The 21,064-nt window shown below is 36.9% G+C and overlaps 1 protein-coding gene across 1 annotated transcript; it reads left to right on the forward strand.

The window, feature by feature from the left end:
* Positions 1 to 777: 777 nt before the first annotated feature.
* On the forward strand, positions 778 to 19,349 carry LOC128552825 (uncharacterized; the record flags this gene model as incomplete). The annotated part of the gene is given in 7 exon segments (XM_053533889.1): positions 778 to 909; positions 3,951 to 4,451; positions 4,733 to 4,859; positions 9,734 to 12,851; positions 13,433 to 13,604; positions 16,106 to 16,219; positions 19,333 to 19,349. Coding segments are annotated over 6 exon segments (4,011 nt in total), but the record flags the coding sequence as incomplete, so codon positions are not given.
* Between the last annotated feature and the right edge of the window lie 1,715 nt (positions 19,350 to 21,064).

Here is a 21,064-nt window from a genome sequence, read left to right on the forward strand (position 1 = left end):
ACTGCCAAAATCTAGGCCTTTAAAGGTCAATATCACACTAGGGGGTGAAACATGGTATCAACAGGGTCTGTTTACTTGTCCGGTGCAGAACTCTGAACTCTGCCATCCAGTGAGAGATTATAATATTACTTGACATAAATATTCCCCATAATAAGATAATGTGTCACGCGCATAAATCTAGAACCTAGCTCAAATAGGTCAAAGATCAGTAATGTGCTATTTTTACTATTCCGGTCCATAACTTTGTCATCCTTGAATGGATTCTCTCAGTACTTGACACAAACGTATGCCATAATAAGTCGACATGTCATGCGCAACATCAAGATCCCTAGCCCAAAGATGAAGAAAGGTCAATAGGTTTTTCCCTGTCTGGTTCATAACTCTATCATCCATCAACGGAGTTCAATATAATTTGGCACAAATGTTCCCTTAAATGAGGCGACATTTCATACGCAAGATCCCTAATTCAAAGATCAATGTCACTTTTAAAGGTCAAAGGTCAATAGAGTATTCTTTCTTTACGGTCCAAAATTCTCATTTATGATTTATATATTTTTTTGGCACAAAAATATTCCCTAATGAGACGATATGCCATGCATTCCTTGCTTAAAGGTCTAGGTCACACCAAAAGTCAACATTGATTTACCTGCCTGATCTGTAAAATATTTTGACCATTTTTCTTGTCCTGTAGCTTTTTCGTTCATGCAAGGCTATATTATTATTATTTTTATTTTTACTGGTAAGTAAGTTCGAGAAACATTTTTTGTCTCTTTGCAGACTCTTACTGAAACCTGGAACGACTATACGTATTAGAACTTGCTGCTGAAACCTATTGTGCAAATCCAAATTTTCTGTAGAGGTAACTGCGCCGACGTCGGGTCCCAAGCCCCGAGTGAGAAAGCAGGAGGGGTTTGTATTATTCGTATCTCTCACATTTAGCCAGAACCATAGGTAGACTCTATCAAGACAAAATCTGGTGTTAATGTAATTTTGCTTAGTCACGGGAGGGGATCCAACATATGTATTCCCAAATGGGCACCGCTTAAAATCATATGTTGTGCTTCCGGTAGTACATAATTATGTGGTAAACATTTCGCAGAAAAATATGTGAGATTTTTATTTGTGATTGAATATTGTGAAAATGACATTGTTTTGCCAAAAAAATCGCGATGCAGTGCAACCGAGTATACATTACCTAGCATGAAAGTGCATTTACCTTACCTGTATTTGGAAAAATGACGGAGAAAATCGTATCCTCCGTGAAGCGGTATGAATGAAAAATAGCAACATTTTTATCAACAGGCAGAAATATGTTATTCAGTTGCCCTGCGCCTGCTTAATTTTGCCCTCGCAACCTTCCGTATGCTAAATCCCATCCAGAAGAAAAAATATTTGGCGATCATTTTGCTAGAAAAATATTTTTCGGCGAAAACCCGAATGGGATACATATGTTGTGCATGAGCTACATATGTGATGCATTAGATTTTTTAGAACTCCACAGATCTTGAGCTTAAATGGTACCTGGATAAAGAAACAAACAGGAAATACGTGCCAAGTATATGTCACATCAGTCCAAAAATTATATACATTTGTATGAAAGGGATAACTTATAAACGAGCACCGCTTTAACCTTATATTAGATGTTGTAGAACATTTCCACTTAGGAGTCAACGCATCTCTCCTAAATCCGAAGGCGTTAATATGTTGCTTATGTGTGTTGACCTGTGAATGTCGGAAATATGCATATTTAGTTTGTTATGTAGTATATTAGTTGCCGATACGGTCTGCGTAATTATATGTTTTTGAACCTAGTGTTCTTTTCATGTTTGCTTTACCCGTTCATGTGCGCCCCTATATATATCTTCGGTGGTATTTTGCATCGTTAACTGTTGAAATTGTCTGTCCGTGAACTGAGTTATAGAGCAAAATACCTGTCCCGGGCAACGAACTCAAAAATAAAATGTAATAAATACTTTACGGTCAGGGTGTTTCAGGAGGTATTTTGGTTTGCCCGATACAGAACTACTGGCCCAGCCTCTCAACTATATGTACATATGATATTGTAGACCTGGTACTTACTTGTGTAAAACTACGTTGTTACATGTATACCGCAACTCCACCTTCCAGGCCTATCATAATTTGTGGAAATATAGGAGGGAAGATATACTGCAAGGTACTCGGTCATATAATCAGAACATAGCTGCGTCTGGTAGGTAACTTAATCAAATTAAGGGCCCAGGACATATTTCATAATTTAATGACCATGCTCAGTTATAATCACACAATTTTCTACCGAGTGCCTTGCAATATATCCTCCCTCCTATATTGCAACAAACTATATAGGTCTAGCTTGCGAAGTTACTGCGTAGTTCAACACAAGTAAGTGTCAGGTCCACAATATCTTATGTATTGGAGTGGCCGGGCCAATAGTTCTGTATCGGGCAAACCAAAATTACCTCCTGAATTGAAATCCCGAACCCAAAAGTATTTATTACATTTTATTTTTTAGTCCGTTGCCCGAGACACAGATATTTGGCTCTATAACTCAGTTCACGTACATGATTCAAAGACAGACAATTTCCACAGTTAACGATGCAAAATATCGCCGAAGATATATATAGAGGCTCACATGAACGAGTAAAACAAACACGAAAAGAGCACTAGGTTCAATAACATACAATTACGCAGACCGTATCGGCAGCTAATATGCTATACACCAAACTATACATGCATATTTCCGACATTCACAGGTCAACACATATAAGCAACACATAAAACCCTTCGAATGTAGCTTAAAGCTGTGCTTGTTTCTAATATGTTATCCCTTTAATATACATATCTATAATTTTTGGAATAATGTGACATAATTATACTTGACACGTATTTCCAGTTCGTTTCTTTATCCAGGTACCATTTAAGCTCAAGATCTGTAGAGTTCTAAAAAGTCTAATACACCACATATGTAGCCCATGCACAACATATGTATCCCATTCGGTGTTTCGCCCAAAATCATTTTTCTAGCAAAGTGATCACCATAATTTTCTTTTTCTGGGTGGGGTTTTGCATATGGAAGGTTTCGAGGGCAAAATTAAGCAAGCGAAGGGCAATTAAAACATATTTTCACCTGTTGATAAAAATGTTGCTAATTTTCAGTCATACCGCTTCACGGAGGATAAGTTTTTCTCTGTCATTTCTACAAATACAGGTAAGGTAAATGCACTTTCGTGCTAGGTAATGTATACTCGATTGCACTGCATCACGATTTTTTGGCAAAACAATGTCATTTTCACAATATTCAATCACAAATAAAAATCTCACGTATTTTTCTGCGAAATGTTTACCACATATGTACTACCGGAAGCACAACATATGATTTTAAGCGGTGCCCATTTGGGAATACATATGTTGGATCCCCTCCCGTGTTAGTGCTTTGTCCAGTATTTCGCTACTGAATGACGAAGTGTATTTTTGATGATTGGTAATTGGGAAGCTTCTGGAATTGGAATGTCTTTTGTTTCTTGAACTATCCTCCAACTTACATTTCTAGGAATTGCGCATATGGGTTACCGGTTGTGAGAGTGGGATAACATTTATATATAGGCCCTATGTATGAGGGTTCATCCAGAAATAGTGTCAATGCATCCGTTCATCACTGTATCATTATAAAAGTTATGTTAGGATGTTCGCTGATTCGGTTAAGATCGCACGGGTAAATATTATTTTCTAGGATTGTTTCGTTTTGAAAAAATACAGGAAGAAATTCAAAGTCATTTCTATACTTGGTTGGGCTGTGAAAGTACAATCAAAATGTGTTCATATCAATGAAGAGAAAACTATTAAGTCTAGCTTTAATCGAAAACTTTAATATAATAACACGTATGTATGTAGATCTACCATGAATTAAAATCCTACATTTGATTGTTCTTAAAGATGTTTTATACAATTTTCAGCTGAAACGAAAGGTAAAGCTCTTCTGCAATTAAAACAAATGAAGATATCATTCTTACATTCCTGTGCAGTATTTGTATTTTACTGCACAGTTATAAAAGCCCCTGTCAGCGCAGAATGTTATCAAGAGAATTGTCAGCTGTTGTCTATGACAGATAATCTGTTATGGTTGGATCGAGTGGTGAAAAATGGTGAGAAATTTGGAAGCCTTTATTTCAAAATAAAAAACGGATCAGGTAGTATATCAAAGACAGATTGTCTCAATGTGAAGAAAAAGAATGATTGGTTCAGAAATTGTGAGAAAGAAAATTGCAAACGACAGACCTATGGGGATTTTTATGGCTTTATCCATGCTGATGCTTTGTATCCTGATAAAACATTTGTACAATACCTGAAAAGCGGTTATGATAGGAGACCTGAATTCGAATCAAGAAATTTAACAAGTGACTCTCATAAATGCTGCAAGAAGAGGATATGTAGTACAACTGAAACTTGTACTAAAGGTAAAATAATTTACAGTAGCACATTTAATCATTTTTTTATATCTAATTTCAGTATGATTTTATATTCACTGCTGTTCAGAGATCGTAAATAATTCTAAAAGTAAATTATATACATTTGTATTACTGAACTAACACTTAATCACATATTCACACCTTCAAAATATAATGTTGTCCTCGGTACCGAAAACTGCAATCCTTCACCAAATTTATAGTTGAACTCTGCTTTACAATATTGCTTTAAACAGGCACACGTATCTCAGTAATTTCACTTATTACTTCAGGGGAAAGTGTTCATGGAAAGGAACCTTCTGACAGGTTGCTGCCCTCACTAGAGCTGTCCTTGATGATATCATTTATAGCTACAGTTGCCACACTTTGTTCAATGGTTTTCATGTTTATCATATGGAGGTATGGTTTATCTTAAGACATTTTTATTAGCTCAGGGGGAGCAATTGTGATCGCTCACCGTTCGGCGTCCGTCCATCCGCACTTTCCTTCAAACAACATCTCCTAAACCACCAGGTTAATTTTGATGAAACTTCACAGGGATATTTCATGGATGGTCGTCTTTAAAAATTGATCAAAGAATTGAATTTCATACAGAACTCTGGTTGCTATGGCCCTAGCCTAGGGCTTTTATATTTGGTATGTTGCATCATCTAGTGGTCCTCTACTAAATTGTTCAGATTATCCCCCTAGGGTCAAATATGGCCCTGTCCTGGGTTTACTTAGACTTATATAGGAAAAACTTTGAAAACCTTCTTGTCCAAAACCACATGTCCTAGGGCATTGATATTTGGTATATAGCATCATCTAGTGGTCCTCTACCAAGAAAATCTTCTTGTCCAAAACCACAGGTCCTAGGGCATTGATATTTGGTATGTAGCATCATCTAGTGGTCCTCTACGAAGACTGTTAAAGTTATCCCCCAAGGGTCAAATATGGCCCCGCCCTGGGGGTCACACGGTTTACATAGACTTATATAGGGAAAACTTTGAAAATCTTCTTGTCCAAAACCACAGGTCCTAGGGCATTGATATTTGGTATGTAGCATCATCTAGTGGTACTCTAATTAGAAAATCTTCTTGTCCAAAACCGCAGGGTCTAGGGCATTGATATTTGGTATGTAGCATCTTCTAGTGGTCCTCTACCAAGATTGTTCAAATTATCCCCCTAGGGTCAAATATGGCCCCGCCCTGGGGGTCACACGGTTTACATAGACTTATTTAGGGAAAAGTTTGAAAATCTTCTTGTCCAAAACCACAGGTCCTAGGGCATTGATACTTGTTGTGTAGCATCATCTAGTTGTCCTCTAATTAGAAAATCTTCTTGTCCAAAACCACAGGGCCTAGGGCATTGATATTTGGTATGTAGCATCATCTAGTGGTCCTCTACGAATGTTGTTCAAATTATCTCCCAAGGGTCAAAAATGGCCCCGCCCTGGGGGTCACATGGTTTACTAGACTTACATAGGAAAAAAGCTTTGAAAATCTTCTTGTCCAAAACCACATGGCATAGGTCTTTGATATTTGGTATGTTGCATCATCTAGTGGTCCTCTACCAAGATTGTTCATATTGTCACCCTAGGATCAAATATGGCCCCGCCCTGGGGGTCACATAGTTTATATAGACTTATATAGGGATAAACTTTGAAAATCTTCTTGTCCAAAACCACAGGGTCTAGTATAGAGCTTTGATATTTGGTATGCAGCATCATCTAGTAGTTCTCTACCAAGAGTGTTCAAATTATCCCCTAGGGTCAAATATGGCCCGCCCAGGATGTCACATGGTTTATAGACTTATATAGGGAAAACCATTGCCGATCGATTACTTGAGAACCACTTGACTGAGAATGATGACCCCTATTGTAATTAGGGTCACTCCATCAAAGGTCAAGGTCACAGGTACCAGAACATGGAAATCCATTTCCAATCAGAAACTTTAGAACCATTTGACATAGAACCTCCAAACTTCATTGGGCGATAGGACTTACAGAGTAGATGAGCTCTATTACTTTTAGGGTTACTAGATCAAAGGTGAAGGTCACAGAGGCTTGAACATAGAAAACCGTTTCTAATCAATAACTTGAGAACCACTTGACCAAAAATGTTAAAACTTGATAGGATGACTGGACATGTAGAGTAGATGACCCCTATTGGTTTTTTGGATCACTTGTTTAAAGGTGAAGGTCACAGGGGCCTGAAGGGGCCTGAACATGGAAAAAAAATTTCCATCAATAACTGGAGATCCACTTGACCCAGAATGTTGAATCTTCATAGGATGATTTGACTTGCAGAGTAGATGACCCCTATTTGTTTTGGTTCATTTGATCAAAGGTCAAGGCCACAGGGGCCAGAACATGGAAAACCGTTTCCAATCCATTACTTGAGAACCAGTAGGCCCGGAGTGTTGAAACTTCAAGGGATGATTGTGGACATGTCGAATAGATTATCCCTATTGCAGTCAACCATCAGTGTCTCTTTGACTTTCGCTCCTGTTTCCTATTGACTTCTTGCCTAATACTACTATGCATTGGGAGAGACATGCCCTTTTCTGCAAAAGCGTCTTCTAGTTGGTATGTAGCATCGTGTAATAGTCCTTTACCAAGATTGTTCAAATTATTCCCCCGGGGTTAAAACTGGCCCCACCCGTGGAAGGTGCATGGTTTAAGCAAGCATCTAAACTCAGGTGAGCGATGTAGGGCCACCATGGTCCTCTTGTTAAACTAGTCATACGTTTTTGTTCAACCGAAGGTACGTGTTATTTGATTGCGCAGGGCGTCCTTTTACCCGTCCGTCCGTCTCTCCGTTAGAGATTTTGTTTCTGCTCAGTTGCTTATTAATGCCTTAACATGTGATCGCCAAACTTGATGGCGGGGATAAATTTTATTTACTCTATCATTTGATTTACATTACCGTTTGATTGCTTGGTAATACAGATTTTTCAAAAAATCTCGTAGAAGTACAGCTAATTCTACACTACGGTTAAAAAGATGACCCTCTACAAAGAACATTCTTATTATTCGGATTCGTTAAAACATGGCCACCAGAGCTAAAAATAGACAGCTATTCTGATTGTTCGAGTTTCACAGAAGTGTTCATTGGCTGGTCCGATCCGCTGCCAAAATTGTTCAGATGATTCAATTTTGTCAAGATCTTTTGCAACTATGGAATATATTAACATTTCTCCTATACGTGAATAGTATGGTATAGTTATATGGTCCGAGAGCTCACGGACTTTTATTGCAACAATTGAGGCCAAAACAAGTTTATACCTTTTTGGAAACAGTATTTCACATCCTCCATGGAAACACATTTCTGAAGTGTCAAAGCCGTGCCTATCTATGTTTTGTTCACTTATGTTTGTGATAGGTGAGGTAAAACTCACTTGTAAAAATACTAGGGGGTAGGGTAAAGTTTAAGTCTACAAGTTGCTTCACTGTTTAATTACAGCAACTATCTTATTGTCAGTAAATGTATAATTGTCAAATAATGACATCAATAAGAAATTCATCAAAAAGGACTGATGGTGAGGCATATATACATTAAAATAAACCACGAGCAATCACTTATAATGATTAAAACATATCTGTTATATTTCAAACAGGAAGCTATTCGTGCATTTTTTCCACACAAATTTGACCTTTGACCTTTGATAATAGCTTCTACTCTTGGCAGTTTTGGGGTTACATATGTACTGCTGACTTTGCCTGACATACAAACATTAAAACGAATTAACTTCAGTGACTAATAATGTGAAGACATATTAAACAGATTAGAAAAAGTTAAGGTAACAATTTTCACATTTTTGCATGAAAATGAACTTTGACCTTCCATTATCAGGGTCGACCTTGACTTTTTGCAATAAAATTTGCATTTCTGATTTTGGCTGATATATACGCATTACATAAATAAAGATGAGTGACTTATGATAACAAGCTATTTTTTAAGAATAAAAATAAATTTCAAATTGCCAAATTTTGTGATTTTTACATAAATCTGACCTTTGACCTTGAATATGCAGTTTGCCCTTCAGTCCTTTTTGATGAATTTCTTATTGCTATCATTGTTGGACATATATACATTTACTGACAATAAGATAGTTACTGTAATTAATCAATGAAAAGACTGGTAGACGTAAACTTTACCCTACCCCCTAATATTTTTACAAGTGAGTTTTACCTCCCCTATCACAAACATAAGTGAACAAAATATAGATAGGCACGACTTTGACACTTAAGAAATGGGTTTTCATGGAGGATATGACATATTGTTTCCAAAAATATATAAACTTCTTTTGGCCTCAATTGTTGCAATAAAAGTCCGCGAGCTCTCGGACCAATAGGTTTTCCTCGAAACTGTTGATACAATTTATCTAAAATAATTTCATACACGTATCCCTTTACCACGAATGTTCAAGTTGAGTACTTCCTTAATCCTCTGCATACGGGCACCGCTGCAGATCCCTGTCTGCTGTTTGTCTTGCTTCTCTTCCGGACATTTGGACTGTTCGCATTTCAGCGTCAAGTGTCCGTTGCCAGCCCATAATAGATTTATAATAGATATCAAATCAATTATTTTAAATGTCCATAATATGGATTGGGATGTACCAACAGTATCCTTTTGTTATATGTATTGGCTCGTATTTTTATGCGCTCATGCCATAGATATTTAGATTCACCAAACATTGGTACCATAAATCTTTTTCTCTATAACCAAGTCAGAAACCACTTGCCCAGTTTTAAAATGAGTTTACAGAAATGTTCATTTGATGGCTTTGTACCAAAATATTTTGATTCATTCTGATATGTCGAAAATGGCTGGCTTTTTTGGAAATCTTTGAAAGTTTTATCTGTTGAATCTTCAGTCGTACTACAAAAGTAGTAAAAAAAATGGCAGAAAATTTTCTTTGATTACTTTCTAAAATGGTTACATCATTGAGATGTGAAAGTCATGTATGCGATCTAGGGCCACCATAGCCCTATGTTTATTATGTTTTAGTACATATTACCACATTTCTTAATTAGCTATATTTAAATATGGTATAAATAATCATTAATTAATTATGTCCTGTTGTCAAACTTCGCAATGAGACATCTAATCATAATGGTTCTATGATGAGAATTTTCCCTTTCATTTGGAACAGTTTATGCATGAAAAACAATTTGTCAAAATGTTATATATATACCGGTATATAAACTAAATATAAATTAAAACTTAACTAAGGGTTCATAGTTTAAAATTAATCTTAAAGGCATATGACAGTTATTTCTATTTGTGCAGTTATACCAGTAGTCATCTGAGAAGAGAAGTACAAAATCAGATACCGAGCTCACAAAGGCAGAAAAGAAGAAAAAGGAATAAGAAAAAATTGAATAGGGCGTCCAAGGAAACTTATAACGATTCAACCGAGAAAAATGTTAATGGATCATCTAATCAAAATAATAACGAGGCAACTAAACAAAATGTGAATGAGCAATCCAAGCCAGATGATGATAATGTATTCGAGCAAAGTGAGAATCGTAGGGTGTTGTTGTCCACAAATAGAGAAGTTAGTAGTACATTAAGTAGTGTTATCTGTGTTTCTCAGTCGCAGCAAGCTGAAAATCCAGCAGCAGGATCAGAGAATGAATGGTGTACGTCAGCAACTCAAGTTAAGCAATACAGGTTTTCACATGAGGCAAAACATTTTAAAAGTCAGAAAGAAAAAATAGAAACAGAAGACTGTAGTGAAAACAGTAGTAAGTCCATAGAAAATAAAAGAAAAGTTACTCAACTTCTTCCATTCCTTGAAGATTTATTTGAAAACGGTGATTTCTCGTTAGATAGCGATATCACTGATAAAACCGTTGCTACAGAAGTCTTACCATCACTGAACCTGATGACTGATTTTGATCAGGAGCAAACTCTATCTTACCTGAAATTACCAGACCCCTCTATCCATGATACAGAGGAAACATTTCCAAAAGGGACGCAAAATATTCAAAACGGGTGTAGATTATTTCACCATGAACAATACACATTGACAACGGGATATCCCTTTAATACTGTTAGTACAGGGCCTCTTACACGAGCCTGCTCTTCACTTATAACTTCTAGAGAAGATGAAGGATTATCCGAGTATGAATATACTAAAGAAGTCGAAGTAGAGAGGAAACATTTAAACGTCAGGATAAGTTATTTTGAAAACTATGCATGTTCTGAAAATGAAGAAAAGGACTGTGAAATAAACGAGTACAGTGAGAAACAAGTTCCAGGAAAAGATGAATTCAAAGATGATTGTACAGATAAAAAAGAACAGATGAATCAAGCAAGTGATCGGAAAAATGTCTTTTTATATTCTGAACACTATTTGAAAGGTAATGAAAAGAATGACAAAAATGGGGAGTTGCAAGAAAATGATTCGACAGTTGAACAGATAGGTCTGTGGAATACAGCTGAAAAAGTCAATACTGTTTTAGAAGCAGAAAAGGCAGAGATACTCGAGGCATATGACAGTGAATCCTGTAATTTTGAGGGTAGTTACTTAATAAATTTTGAATCAGGCACAAACATTGATGAAATATGCCAGGTAGTGGATCACAATGACCATCAGTTATGCCAAGCAAATATAGAAAGCTTACCGTCTGATAGTGGAGCATCAGGCCATGAGTCAGAAACTCAAAGAAATGGAAACACAGCTGCAACAAACATATTGTCAAAGGAAACTGGAGCTACTGAAGTATCTGTACATGGTGGAAGTTCTGGACTTGCTTCAACAAATAAAGTTGACAAAATATCAGATGTCATTATGTCAGATAATTGTAAAAATGTAGAACAAAAAGTAGAAGAAATTAGTTGCACTGAAAATAAAGGAAATCCTATCCGTTTAAATAATGTGTTACACACAAGTGTCCAAGTAGACGAAATGTTTACATTTGCTAAGGAGGATGTCAAAGAGAAACCTTTTCGAAAAATCTATTCAAGTAAACAAAGAAAATCTTCGTTGAGAAGGAGAAACATTTACAAGAAAGGAGGTAAAAACATGTCTGGAAATCGATTGTGTAAATGCCAGAGGGAATCCTGTAATTGTTTTGAACAAGAAAATGAGAACAGATGTTTAAGTTATAGTCAAACTGGCAGCACTACACAAGTGGGTGGAACAGTTCCATTTACCAGTATAGACAGTTGTAGTAATTCGCAACAGTCTTATTCTGCCAAAGATAATGTTAAAGTATATGCTAGAAGTGAAGAATGTAATCATCAGCATAAGTCAGCTTCTGATAAAAATGTGTGTGAAAAACATATTAGAGTCATACATTGTTCGGGAACGTATGTAAGCCAGGACAGGTTCAAATTAAAACCAAAATTACAAAACAGAAAAAGGCATTTCAAAGGACTTGCCAAGAGAAGTAACAAGTCATCAAATGAAAGATCGCTAGATACGCTAGATATGCCGTCAGCCATTAATGATAGGAAAGAAAATGGTAAAAAGAGATATTGTAAAGTTTGTCACAAATTAAATGTTCTGTGCAAAACACATAGGAGAACACAGAATCCCTATCCCAAATATAGAAATTTCACCCGACATTGTCGCACTCGATTTGAATCAACAAAATATAGAAATAATCATACAAAGAGAGAAGAAAATAAACTGGGCAAAACGGAAGAAGTAGTATCACTTGTTTGCCAGGACTCTGGGTTTAATTCTGGAAACTTCACTGAATTGGATTTCGAGCCAACAAAATTCCCCACATTCTGCGGACAAAGCTCTGCAAAACAGATTCATGAGTGCTTACTGAAAGAAATAAAGTCAGAGAAATTAAGTTTTGACTCCTTTCAACAATTAAAAGTATTACAAAATAGTATTGAAGATGTAGAACGACAACTTCTGGCAAAAGAAATCTCTAGAGAATTGCATATTGAGCATAGAAATTTCACAATATTTGGATTAGATTCTTACTTTGATAGATTTAATAATGGTCCTCCACCTACAATTCGTGAGCGAATGCAATATGAATGGATTCGACTAGCTTCATTCCATAATTACACGGGAAATGGAAATGCATTGGCTCTTGCTAGACATGGATTTTACCATGATCACAATGAAGGACCTATGTCCACGAGGTGCTATCTCTGTGAAGCTCGGCGCTCTGACTGGGAGATGCTTGATGACATTTCTGCAGAGCATAGAAGACAATCACCAAATTGTCCATTCCATGATAACAGAGAGGAAGAAAGTATGAACATTTCAATAACCTATGGAGACAATAGTGATACCCCAGCTAGATCTTCTCCAAGTAGAGCAGTGACTTCTTCTGTCACTTCATCATCATCTACGAGTACAGTTGCTGCAGCTGTGAGAGAAGTTTCAAGTAGTTTCCAAGGAATAAACATTACGCAGACTCGCGTTGGCAATAGTGTACGTCTACTTTATGTGTACAATTTAATGTATGTTAGTTCAATAAGCGGAGGACAATACTCTTACAGATATCCCGTTTGCTGTTAAATCGCCCCTATTGGATGTACGCAAGTATTGAGTAAACTATATACTGACTTAAGGTTAGGGTTAGGTTTAACATAGATTTAATATCTAGTACAATCAATGTGTGCGTACACTCAATGCGGGAGATTTAATGCCGACCTTGGCAGACATGCTAACAGTGTGCATCTTCAGCGAAAATAATTCTTTGAAAACAGTTGACAGTTATTTGTAAATACATAACAATATTAGATAAACAGAAACCATTTTGTCATTTGTTACATGTTTTGCACTAGCCCTGGATTAAATAGAATACGAGTTACATCCAAGCCATTTAGTCACAAATGAAATTAACTTCAGCTTTTTTAAACACAATAATCCAGTGCCTTTTTTGACTTCGTCCTGTTTGTATACTAATGAAAGGCTTCAGAAAGGAGTCTTGGTAGAAAATTGCTTTAATTCATGTCAGTTTCGAAACTACTGTAATGCAAACGAATTACAAATTATATGTATTTCTTAAGGGAGGAGAAAGCATTTCACATCAGCCAACAGAAGATCCAGAGAGTAGAGATCGTTCCCTGCTGGCATTGTCTCAGCCGCGTGCACAGCGAGCCCTTGGGCGGACAGGGTACTCTTATTCCACTATAATAGCACCAAGAAGAAACAATGTTGCTACAGGTGCTATAAGTAATGGTAAGTACAAAGTACAATTACTCGGCTATCATTAACACGATGAAAAGACTCTGTGGTCGTGTGGTTAAGGTTGCTGACTTCTAATCACTTATTCTTCACAAATGTGGGTTCGAAACCTCTTAAGATATAGTGCTTCAGAAGGTCAGTGGTTCTACCAAGCTACTCGCCCATATTGAAACAATACCCGGAGGGGCATAATGGTCTTCCTCCACCATCAAAGGATGAAAAGTCGCGATATGACATATGAAATATGTTAATGTCACTCTAACCCAACAAAAGAAAGACACAGCATGAAGAGGAAACACTGCCACTACATGTGTTGGAACTAAGGTGGCAGGGGAGCGGTTTCGTAGTTTGGCCCCGGTCGATTTTCTGTATAAACAGGACAGGGTAGATATAAAGGCATATCTATCTTACTGGTTATTTATCATTATTAATTCTTTAATATATCTGGGGAATGAGGAACGGTTAATGATTCTACATGGCGGGTGTTTTAAAATTCCTAGCTCCGTACTTCCGGTTGAGGCTAAAACATAAACATCAGAACAAAAAGTCGACCAGACGCTCGGCTGTTATCCATCCACTTTTTTTCAAGTGAAAATTAGGGAAATAAAGTGGTGGTTGGGAGACACATTCCACGCCACCTGGGTATGCATCTTTATTCGCACTATACATATATGCTACGAAATTGGATTTAAAAATACAAAATAGATGAATGGCAGAGTTCAAAGTGAGGCCAGGTTAGGCTAATTTTGATCTATAAAATTTGGGTGATTTGGCCAATTTTCACTACATCTGGCATGGAAAGCGACAGGTGCATAGGACCGGAGAGTCGTCTTTATGTAGTCTATAGTATCTGCAATAGTTCATAGTAGTTTCAAAGAAAAATAAGCAAAAACGAGATTTCTATGGATATTTCAACACTGGTACCCACACGTCAATGTGGAATTCGCAAATTTGCACTCCCCTGCCACCTAATGTTAAGTATAGGACACTTACTGAACTATATCACAGAACAAAAAAGAACCAAACAGGTACTAGAAGGAAGTACACTCAACTATCTTAGCACCAAAACGAAACAGTGCCTATAGGCACTAGAGGTAAAGGGCTAAGTAAAGGCCGCTCATACTCGTCTATCATTATACGAAGAAGGAACATGTCGCTACATTTGCTAGAACTAATGGTAAGTAAAGGACATTTTTACTCTAAAATCTTATCACCAAAGGCAAGAAGAATGTATGTTGCTACAGATTCTGGAAGTAATGGTAAATAAAGGACACTCACTGTACTATATCAACACCAAGATGAAACAATCCCGCTAAAGGTGCTAGAAGTAAGAGGTTAAGTATAGGGCACTCATATTCAAGTGTGATGGCAGCAACATGAAAGAAATGCGGCTCCACATTCAAAAGCTGGAAAGTCGCCATATGACCATATATGGGTTTGTAAACCAAACAAAGCAAAGAAAAACGGTGCTAGAAGTAATAATCAGAACAGGCCACTCTTACTAAACTGTTATCGTATTAACAACTGTAATTGTATTAACAATGCCCCTACAGATGCCAGAAGTAACGGTACGTACAGAACTAACTCACACTCTTAACATGGAACCAAGAAGAAAAAATGTTTCTACAGGTGCCAGAAGTAATGATAAATACAAGACCACCCTCACTCTACTTAAGAGAAAACAAAGTCGCTACATGTGCCAGAAGTAATCGCAAGTACATGACACATTTATATGAGTAGCATTGTATGTAGAAAAAACAATGTTGCTACAGGTAGTGCCAGAAATAATGATAATACGATACAAATTTACCCAACTATATAATAAGGAACAGTGCCGTTGCATGTGCCAGACGTAATAGTAAGTACAGGACACTTGACAAAATGTCAAGATATCATAGGTTCTAAAGAAGTAGTATAGCCAGAGAGCCATGTATCACAAGGTAGGGACGCAGCAATAAGAAACTGTAGTAAAATTTTTTAAAAATCCAACAGCAAGTACATTGTTAAAAAAATTGTTAAGGAGTATAGTAAGTGGTGGAGTGTTTGTAGAAGTGGAAAAAAGCGAAAATGACTATTCAACAAGGAGTGCCACCCTCCAAAAACATAGTCTCCCTGATCTTTAAATCACAGCAGTTTTAGTTTGTCTATTTTGAAAGATATCTTAGTCATCCATTAGCATTAACTTTGATAACTCGATAATACATAATTTAATCCACCTATAAATAAATTGCAGAGAATAAATGACAAAAAATCTTATATATACATGTTTCAGTTAAATGTAATTTTACGTTAACCGAGATGGATATCTTCATCTTATTTTTCAGATAATACAGTAATTTTTAATCACAGAAGTTGACATCTTGATCTTGAAGACGTAGTTGTTATGGACCGCACTGCGTACGTGATTTACAAAAATAGTATATTCAAAAAGTAGTAATGGTTACTGTGGTAAAAGACAATTTACAAGCCTTACTATTTATTCTTTTTATTTACAGTTGGCATTGATCCTTTGAACAATGGTTCCTCGTCTTTAGGTACAGGGAGACAACTACCAAGTACCCGCCCCTCCTCCATACTGGGTGGGCCAGTGGGAGCCGGTGCTTTTTCAGGTAATTTCATGGTCAAGTGGGGAACTGATGATATTCAGAAACCTATCAGTCTTTACAGAAACCTATCAATCTTTACTTTTTTGACAGAAAGTATATTTGTTACATTATGTGTATAATCATTATACTCCAAGATAGTATATGGGTGGCTATGTTGGAGGCACGCCAGTCCTTCGGTCCATCCGTCCATCCATCGTGTACACTTCATGTCTCTTAACCACTGGAAAGATTTTCATTGAACTGGCATCAATTGTTAACCTCATCAAGACGTCGTGGGTTCGATCCCTGGCCGGGTCATACCAAAGACGTAAAAGAATGGTACTAGTAGCTTCCTCGCTTGGCGCTCAACATTAAGAGGATAGTACTAGGACTTGTCAGCCCGGTGTCAGTATAATGTGACTGGGTGGAGTATCATGTCATGTGTCTACGGCGTGATATTCCAGTGAGGCAGTACTATAAAGTTGGGCATTTTGCTCACTGCTACAAGTAGACACCGTCGTTCATATGACTGAAAAATTGTTAAGAAAGACGTTAAACCCGAACACACACATATAAAGTCAAGCTTAAATTTAAAGGTACAAAAAATCGAATAGCTTAACTTGTGTCCACTCAATATTTCGTAATTCGCTAGGATGATTTTCATGAAATTTATATTCAGTTGTATACCTCACAAAAACGACAACCCAGATCAATGGGCCCAAAGTCAAAGTCACGATTGGATCCAAAATTAAAAAGCTGTCTTGTGTCCACTATATATTGTCTAAACCACTTGGATAATTTTCATAAAGCTTACACAAGTTATTCATCTCACCAAAGAGATATACAGAGGAACAACCCAGGTCACTAGGTTCAAGTGAAATGTCACATTTGGAAGTCAAAGATCAATAAGCAACACTTCGTGCCTGCTCCATACCTTATTTTACCGCTTGGAAGATCTTAGCTTTACTCTCAGAATTGTCTCAGCTTCATATCGTCTAAACTACTGGGATTTTTTCATGTAACTAGGATGAGTCAGTTGTTAACTTAATCAAGACGATGTGCATGGTGTACGATCCAAGTCATTAAGTCGAATGTCAAGGTCACATTAAAAGGTCAGAAATCAAATAGCTTAACTGTGTCTTCTCCATCCATATCCTCTTAACCACTGGAAGATTAACATAAAATTAAAATCAATATTTAACATTGCCAAGAGGACATACAGAGCACTTAAATCAGGTCACTAGGTCTAAAGTCAGGGTAACTCTTGAAGGTCAGACGTCAACTGGCTAAATTTTTCATGACCCCTTCATGTCAGCGCCATATCGTCTAAACCCCACGGAAGATTTTTTATAAAACAAGCATCAGTAGTGTACATCATAAAGACTATGTCATAGGGTGTAATTCAAAATCACACATAGGTGTCACTATGTGTGAATGATTATATACCTTTAATTTGTCTTAGCTCCTTATTTTCTTAACTGAAAATATTTCTATAAATCTAGCATTAACTGTTAACCGCATTCAGACGAGATGCAGAATATACAACTAGGTCAAGGTCACACTTTAAGGATCTTTAATTGTATTAAAACAGAAATAATTGTGTACAGACTAATTTTAATAAACAATTGTGATTTACATTCATGTTCATGTTCAAATAGAAATGAAAACATAAACGACCCTCTTTTATTACGCCCCTCTTCGAAGAAGGAGGGGTATATTGTTTTGCAGATGTCGGTCGGTCTGTTGGTCGGTCGCTATGTAGACCAATCCGTTTCCGGATGATAACTCAAGAACGCTTGGGCCTAGGATCATGAAAGTTTATAGGGAGATTAGTCATCACAAGCAGATGACCCCTATCGATTTTAAGATCAGTATATCAAAGGTCAAGGTCACAGTGACCCGGAACAGTTAAACGGTTTCCGGATGATAACTCAAGAACGCTTGGGCCTAGGATCATGAAAGTTGATAAGATGGTTGGTCATCACAAGCAGATGACCCCTATTGATTTTGAGATCAGTATGTCAAAGGTCAAGGTCACAGTGAACCAAAACAGTTAAACGGTTTCCGGATGATAACTCAAGAATACTTGAGCCTAGGATCATGAAAGTTGATACCGAGGTTGATCATCACCAGCAGATGACACCTATTGATTTTGAGATCAGTATGTCAAAGGTCAAGGTCACAGTGACCCAGAACAGTTAAACAATTTCCGGATGATAACTCAAGAACGCTTGGGCCTAGAATCATGAAAGTTAATAGGGAGGTTGGTCATGACCAGCCGATGACTCCTATTGATTTTGAGGTCAGTAGGTCAAAGATCAAGGTCACAGTGACCCGGAACAGTGAAACTGTTTCCGGATGATAACTCAAGAATGCTTAGGCCTAGGATCGTGAAAGTTGTAAGGGAGGTTGGTCATCAACAGCAGATAGCCACTATTGATTTTGAGATCAGTAGGTCGGAGGTCAAGGTCGCAGTGACCAGGAACAATTAAACAATCCCGGACATTCACTCAAGAACGCTTGGGCCTAGGATCAGGAAAATTGATAGGGAGGTTGGTCGTGACCAGCAGATGACCCGTATTGATTTTGAAGTCATTACGACAAACTTCAAGGTAACAGTGACCCAGAACAGTTAAACCGTTTCCAGACGATTACTTGAAATGCTTGGGCCTAGGATCACGAAACTTGATAGGGAGATTGACATGATAAGTAGATGACCCCTATAGATTTTTAGGTCAGTAGACCAAAGGTCAAGGTCACATTGACCCATAACAGTTAAACCCTTTCCGGACGATAACTTGAGATCGCTTGGGCCTAGGATCACAAAACTTAAAAGGGAGGTTGATCAGTACCAGCAGATGACCCGTGTTGATTTTGAGATCAATAAGTCAAATGTCAAGGTCACATTGAACCAGAACAGTAGAATCATTGTTTACAGTGAGCAAGTAATTTCTGTTCCTTGTGCAATTACTGAATGCATCAAGGAGGGCATTTCGAGCTCTTGTTAGATCAGTTTTTATTCTAAATGAAATTTATCTTTGATTCAGGAAGCTGGAAGTACTGTGTTTGAAACATTTAAAAAAAATCCCATTGAAAGAAAATCAAAATACTGATATAGAAATATTTGATTCTGTTAGGTTTAAGAACAGCTGGCCCAAATACAGGTGCACTGACGTCAAGAGCAACAGAAGGTTTTCAACAAAGCAATGCTCCATTAACGTCTATCGAAGCACGACAAACTAACCCAGCACCTGGTGCTGGAGGAAGAACAGATCCTACAATAACAGTTGTGGTGGATAATCCTAAACATCCAGATTATGTCAATATAGATTCTAGAGTTAGCTCATACCAAGGATGGCCAGATTACCTGGATCAAACACCGAGACAGATGTCAGAAGCAGGTTTCTTCTATGTTGGTGGGTATCTTTCGTCTAAAGAAAAGCAAATTATATAGTTTTGTATCTGTTATTTCTGGTGAGAGTGACGAAATATGCAAAATGAGAAAATCACACTTGCATTAATTAGTCAGATAACTTGCCAAATTAAGCTTTTGACATATGAGGTAGTTATACTTTCACTGACATACTGGAAACGTAAAACAAAAGAAACAACAATGAACTTGTATCAGGATATATTTTAGTAACAATAAACCATCGTGTATTTTACAGGTGTTGCAGATTTCACTCGCTGCTATTGTTGTGGTGGGGGTCTGCGGAACTGGGAACCAGGTAGGTTGCATGATGAGACTTTGTTTCATTAATGTTTTGATGAATAATGTATCTAATACTGTCCATCATAGAGCAGAGTAACTAAACAGTAGATTTTTCTTTGTTTGTGTCTGTTCATCAGACTGTCATGAGACAGATAATGAAATATCTACAGCAGTAAGTGAAGATATAGACACGTGTCCTTGAAAGTACAGTACGTGATACGTTTTTGAAATATTTTCATTAGAATAAAGTGCAATCAAAACAATACTAACAATCATTTGTCATTTTGCCTTTCAATAATGTAGGGAAAAACTTGATATTGTTCCTTTGAAATGGATACAGTGGTGTAAGTATATTCCTCGAAATATACAATCCATCAAAATGTGAAGGAATAGGACATGATAACTGATATATCACATGTTAGTTAACCATGACCAAGGCTACATCAGGTCTTATTGAATCATGGCCAAGGCTACACCAAATCGTAATGTACTATATGGCCGAGAATACATCATATCTTTATAAATCACAGCCAAGGCTACACCAAATCTTAATGTACTATGGTCAAGGCTACGTCACATGTTACTTAACCATGGCCATGGGTATACACAATCTAAATGAACCACCGTCCAGGCTATATCTCATCTTAATAAACAATATCCAACATTACACCAAAACTCGCTGAATTATGACGAAGGCTGCATCGCATCTTGAAGAACCGTGATCAAAGAAGTAGTTTTTGTTTCATACAGTCACAAAATAGACCAATTTGTAACTTATGAATTTGCACTGTTTTTCACGAAGCCATCATGATGTATTCCTTTAAACTTTTTTTTCGCTCTTAACCCAGAGAAATTGAGATACATTGTATTTTGTTTTATGTTTAAAAGTAGATTATATAATTCCTTTCATTCAGTCATAATTGCAGAAATAGTCTTTTGAGTCCTGCAAAAAATGTAAAAAATATTTCTTCAGAACCTTAAATGTAATGTCAGTTAAACTTTGCTGTCTGTAATTTAATTAGGTCTGTATTGACTATAAGAACAAATATAAAAGGGAAAGAAGTCACTATGTTTGAAGGATAAATGTCTAAAACAAAATATCACGACAATTTTCAAAATTTGCTAAATCAGAATAGTTTTTATAGTTCGTTACTTTT

The sequence above is a fragment of the Mercenaria mercenaria genome, unplaced genomic scaffold, assembly GCF_021730395.1.
Source record: "Mercenaria mercenaria strain notata unplaced genomic scaffold, MADL_Memer_1 contig_3196, whole genome shotgun sequence".
Lineage (NCBI taxonomy): Eukaryota > Metazoa > Mollusca > Bivalvia > Venerida > Veneridae > Mercenaria > Mercenaria mercenaria.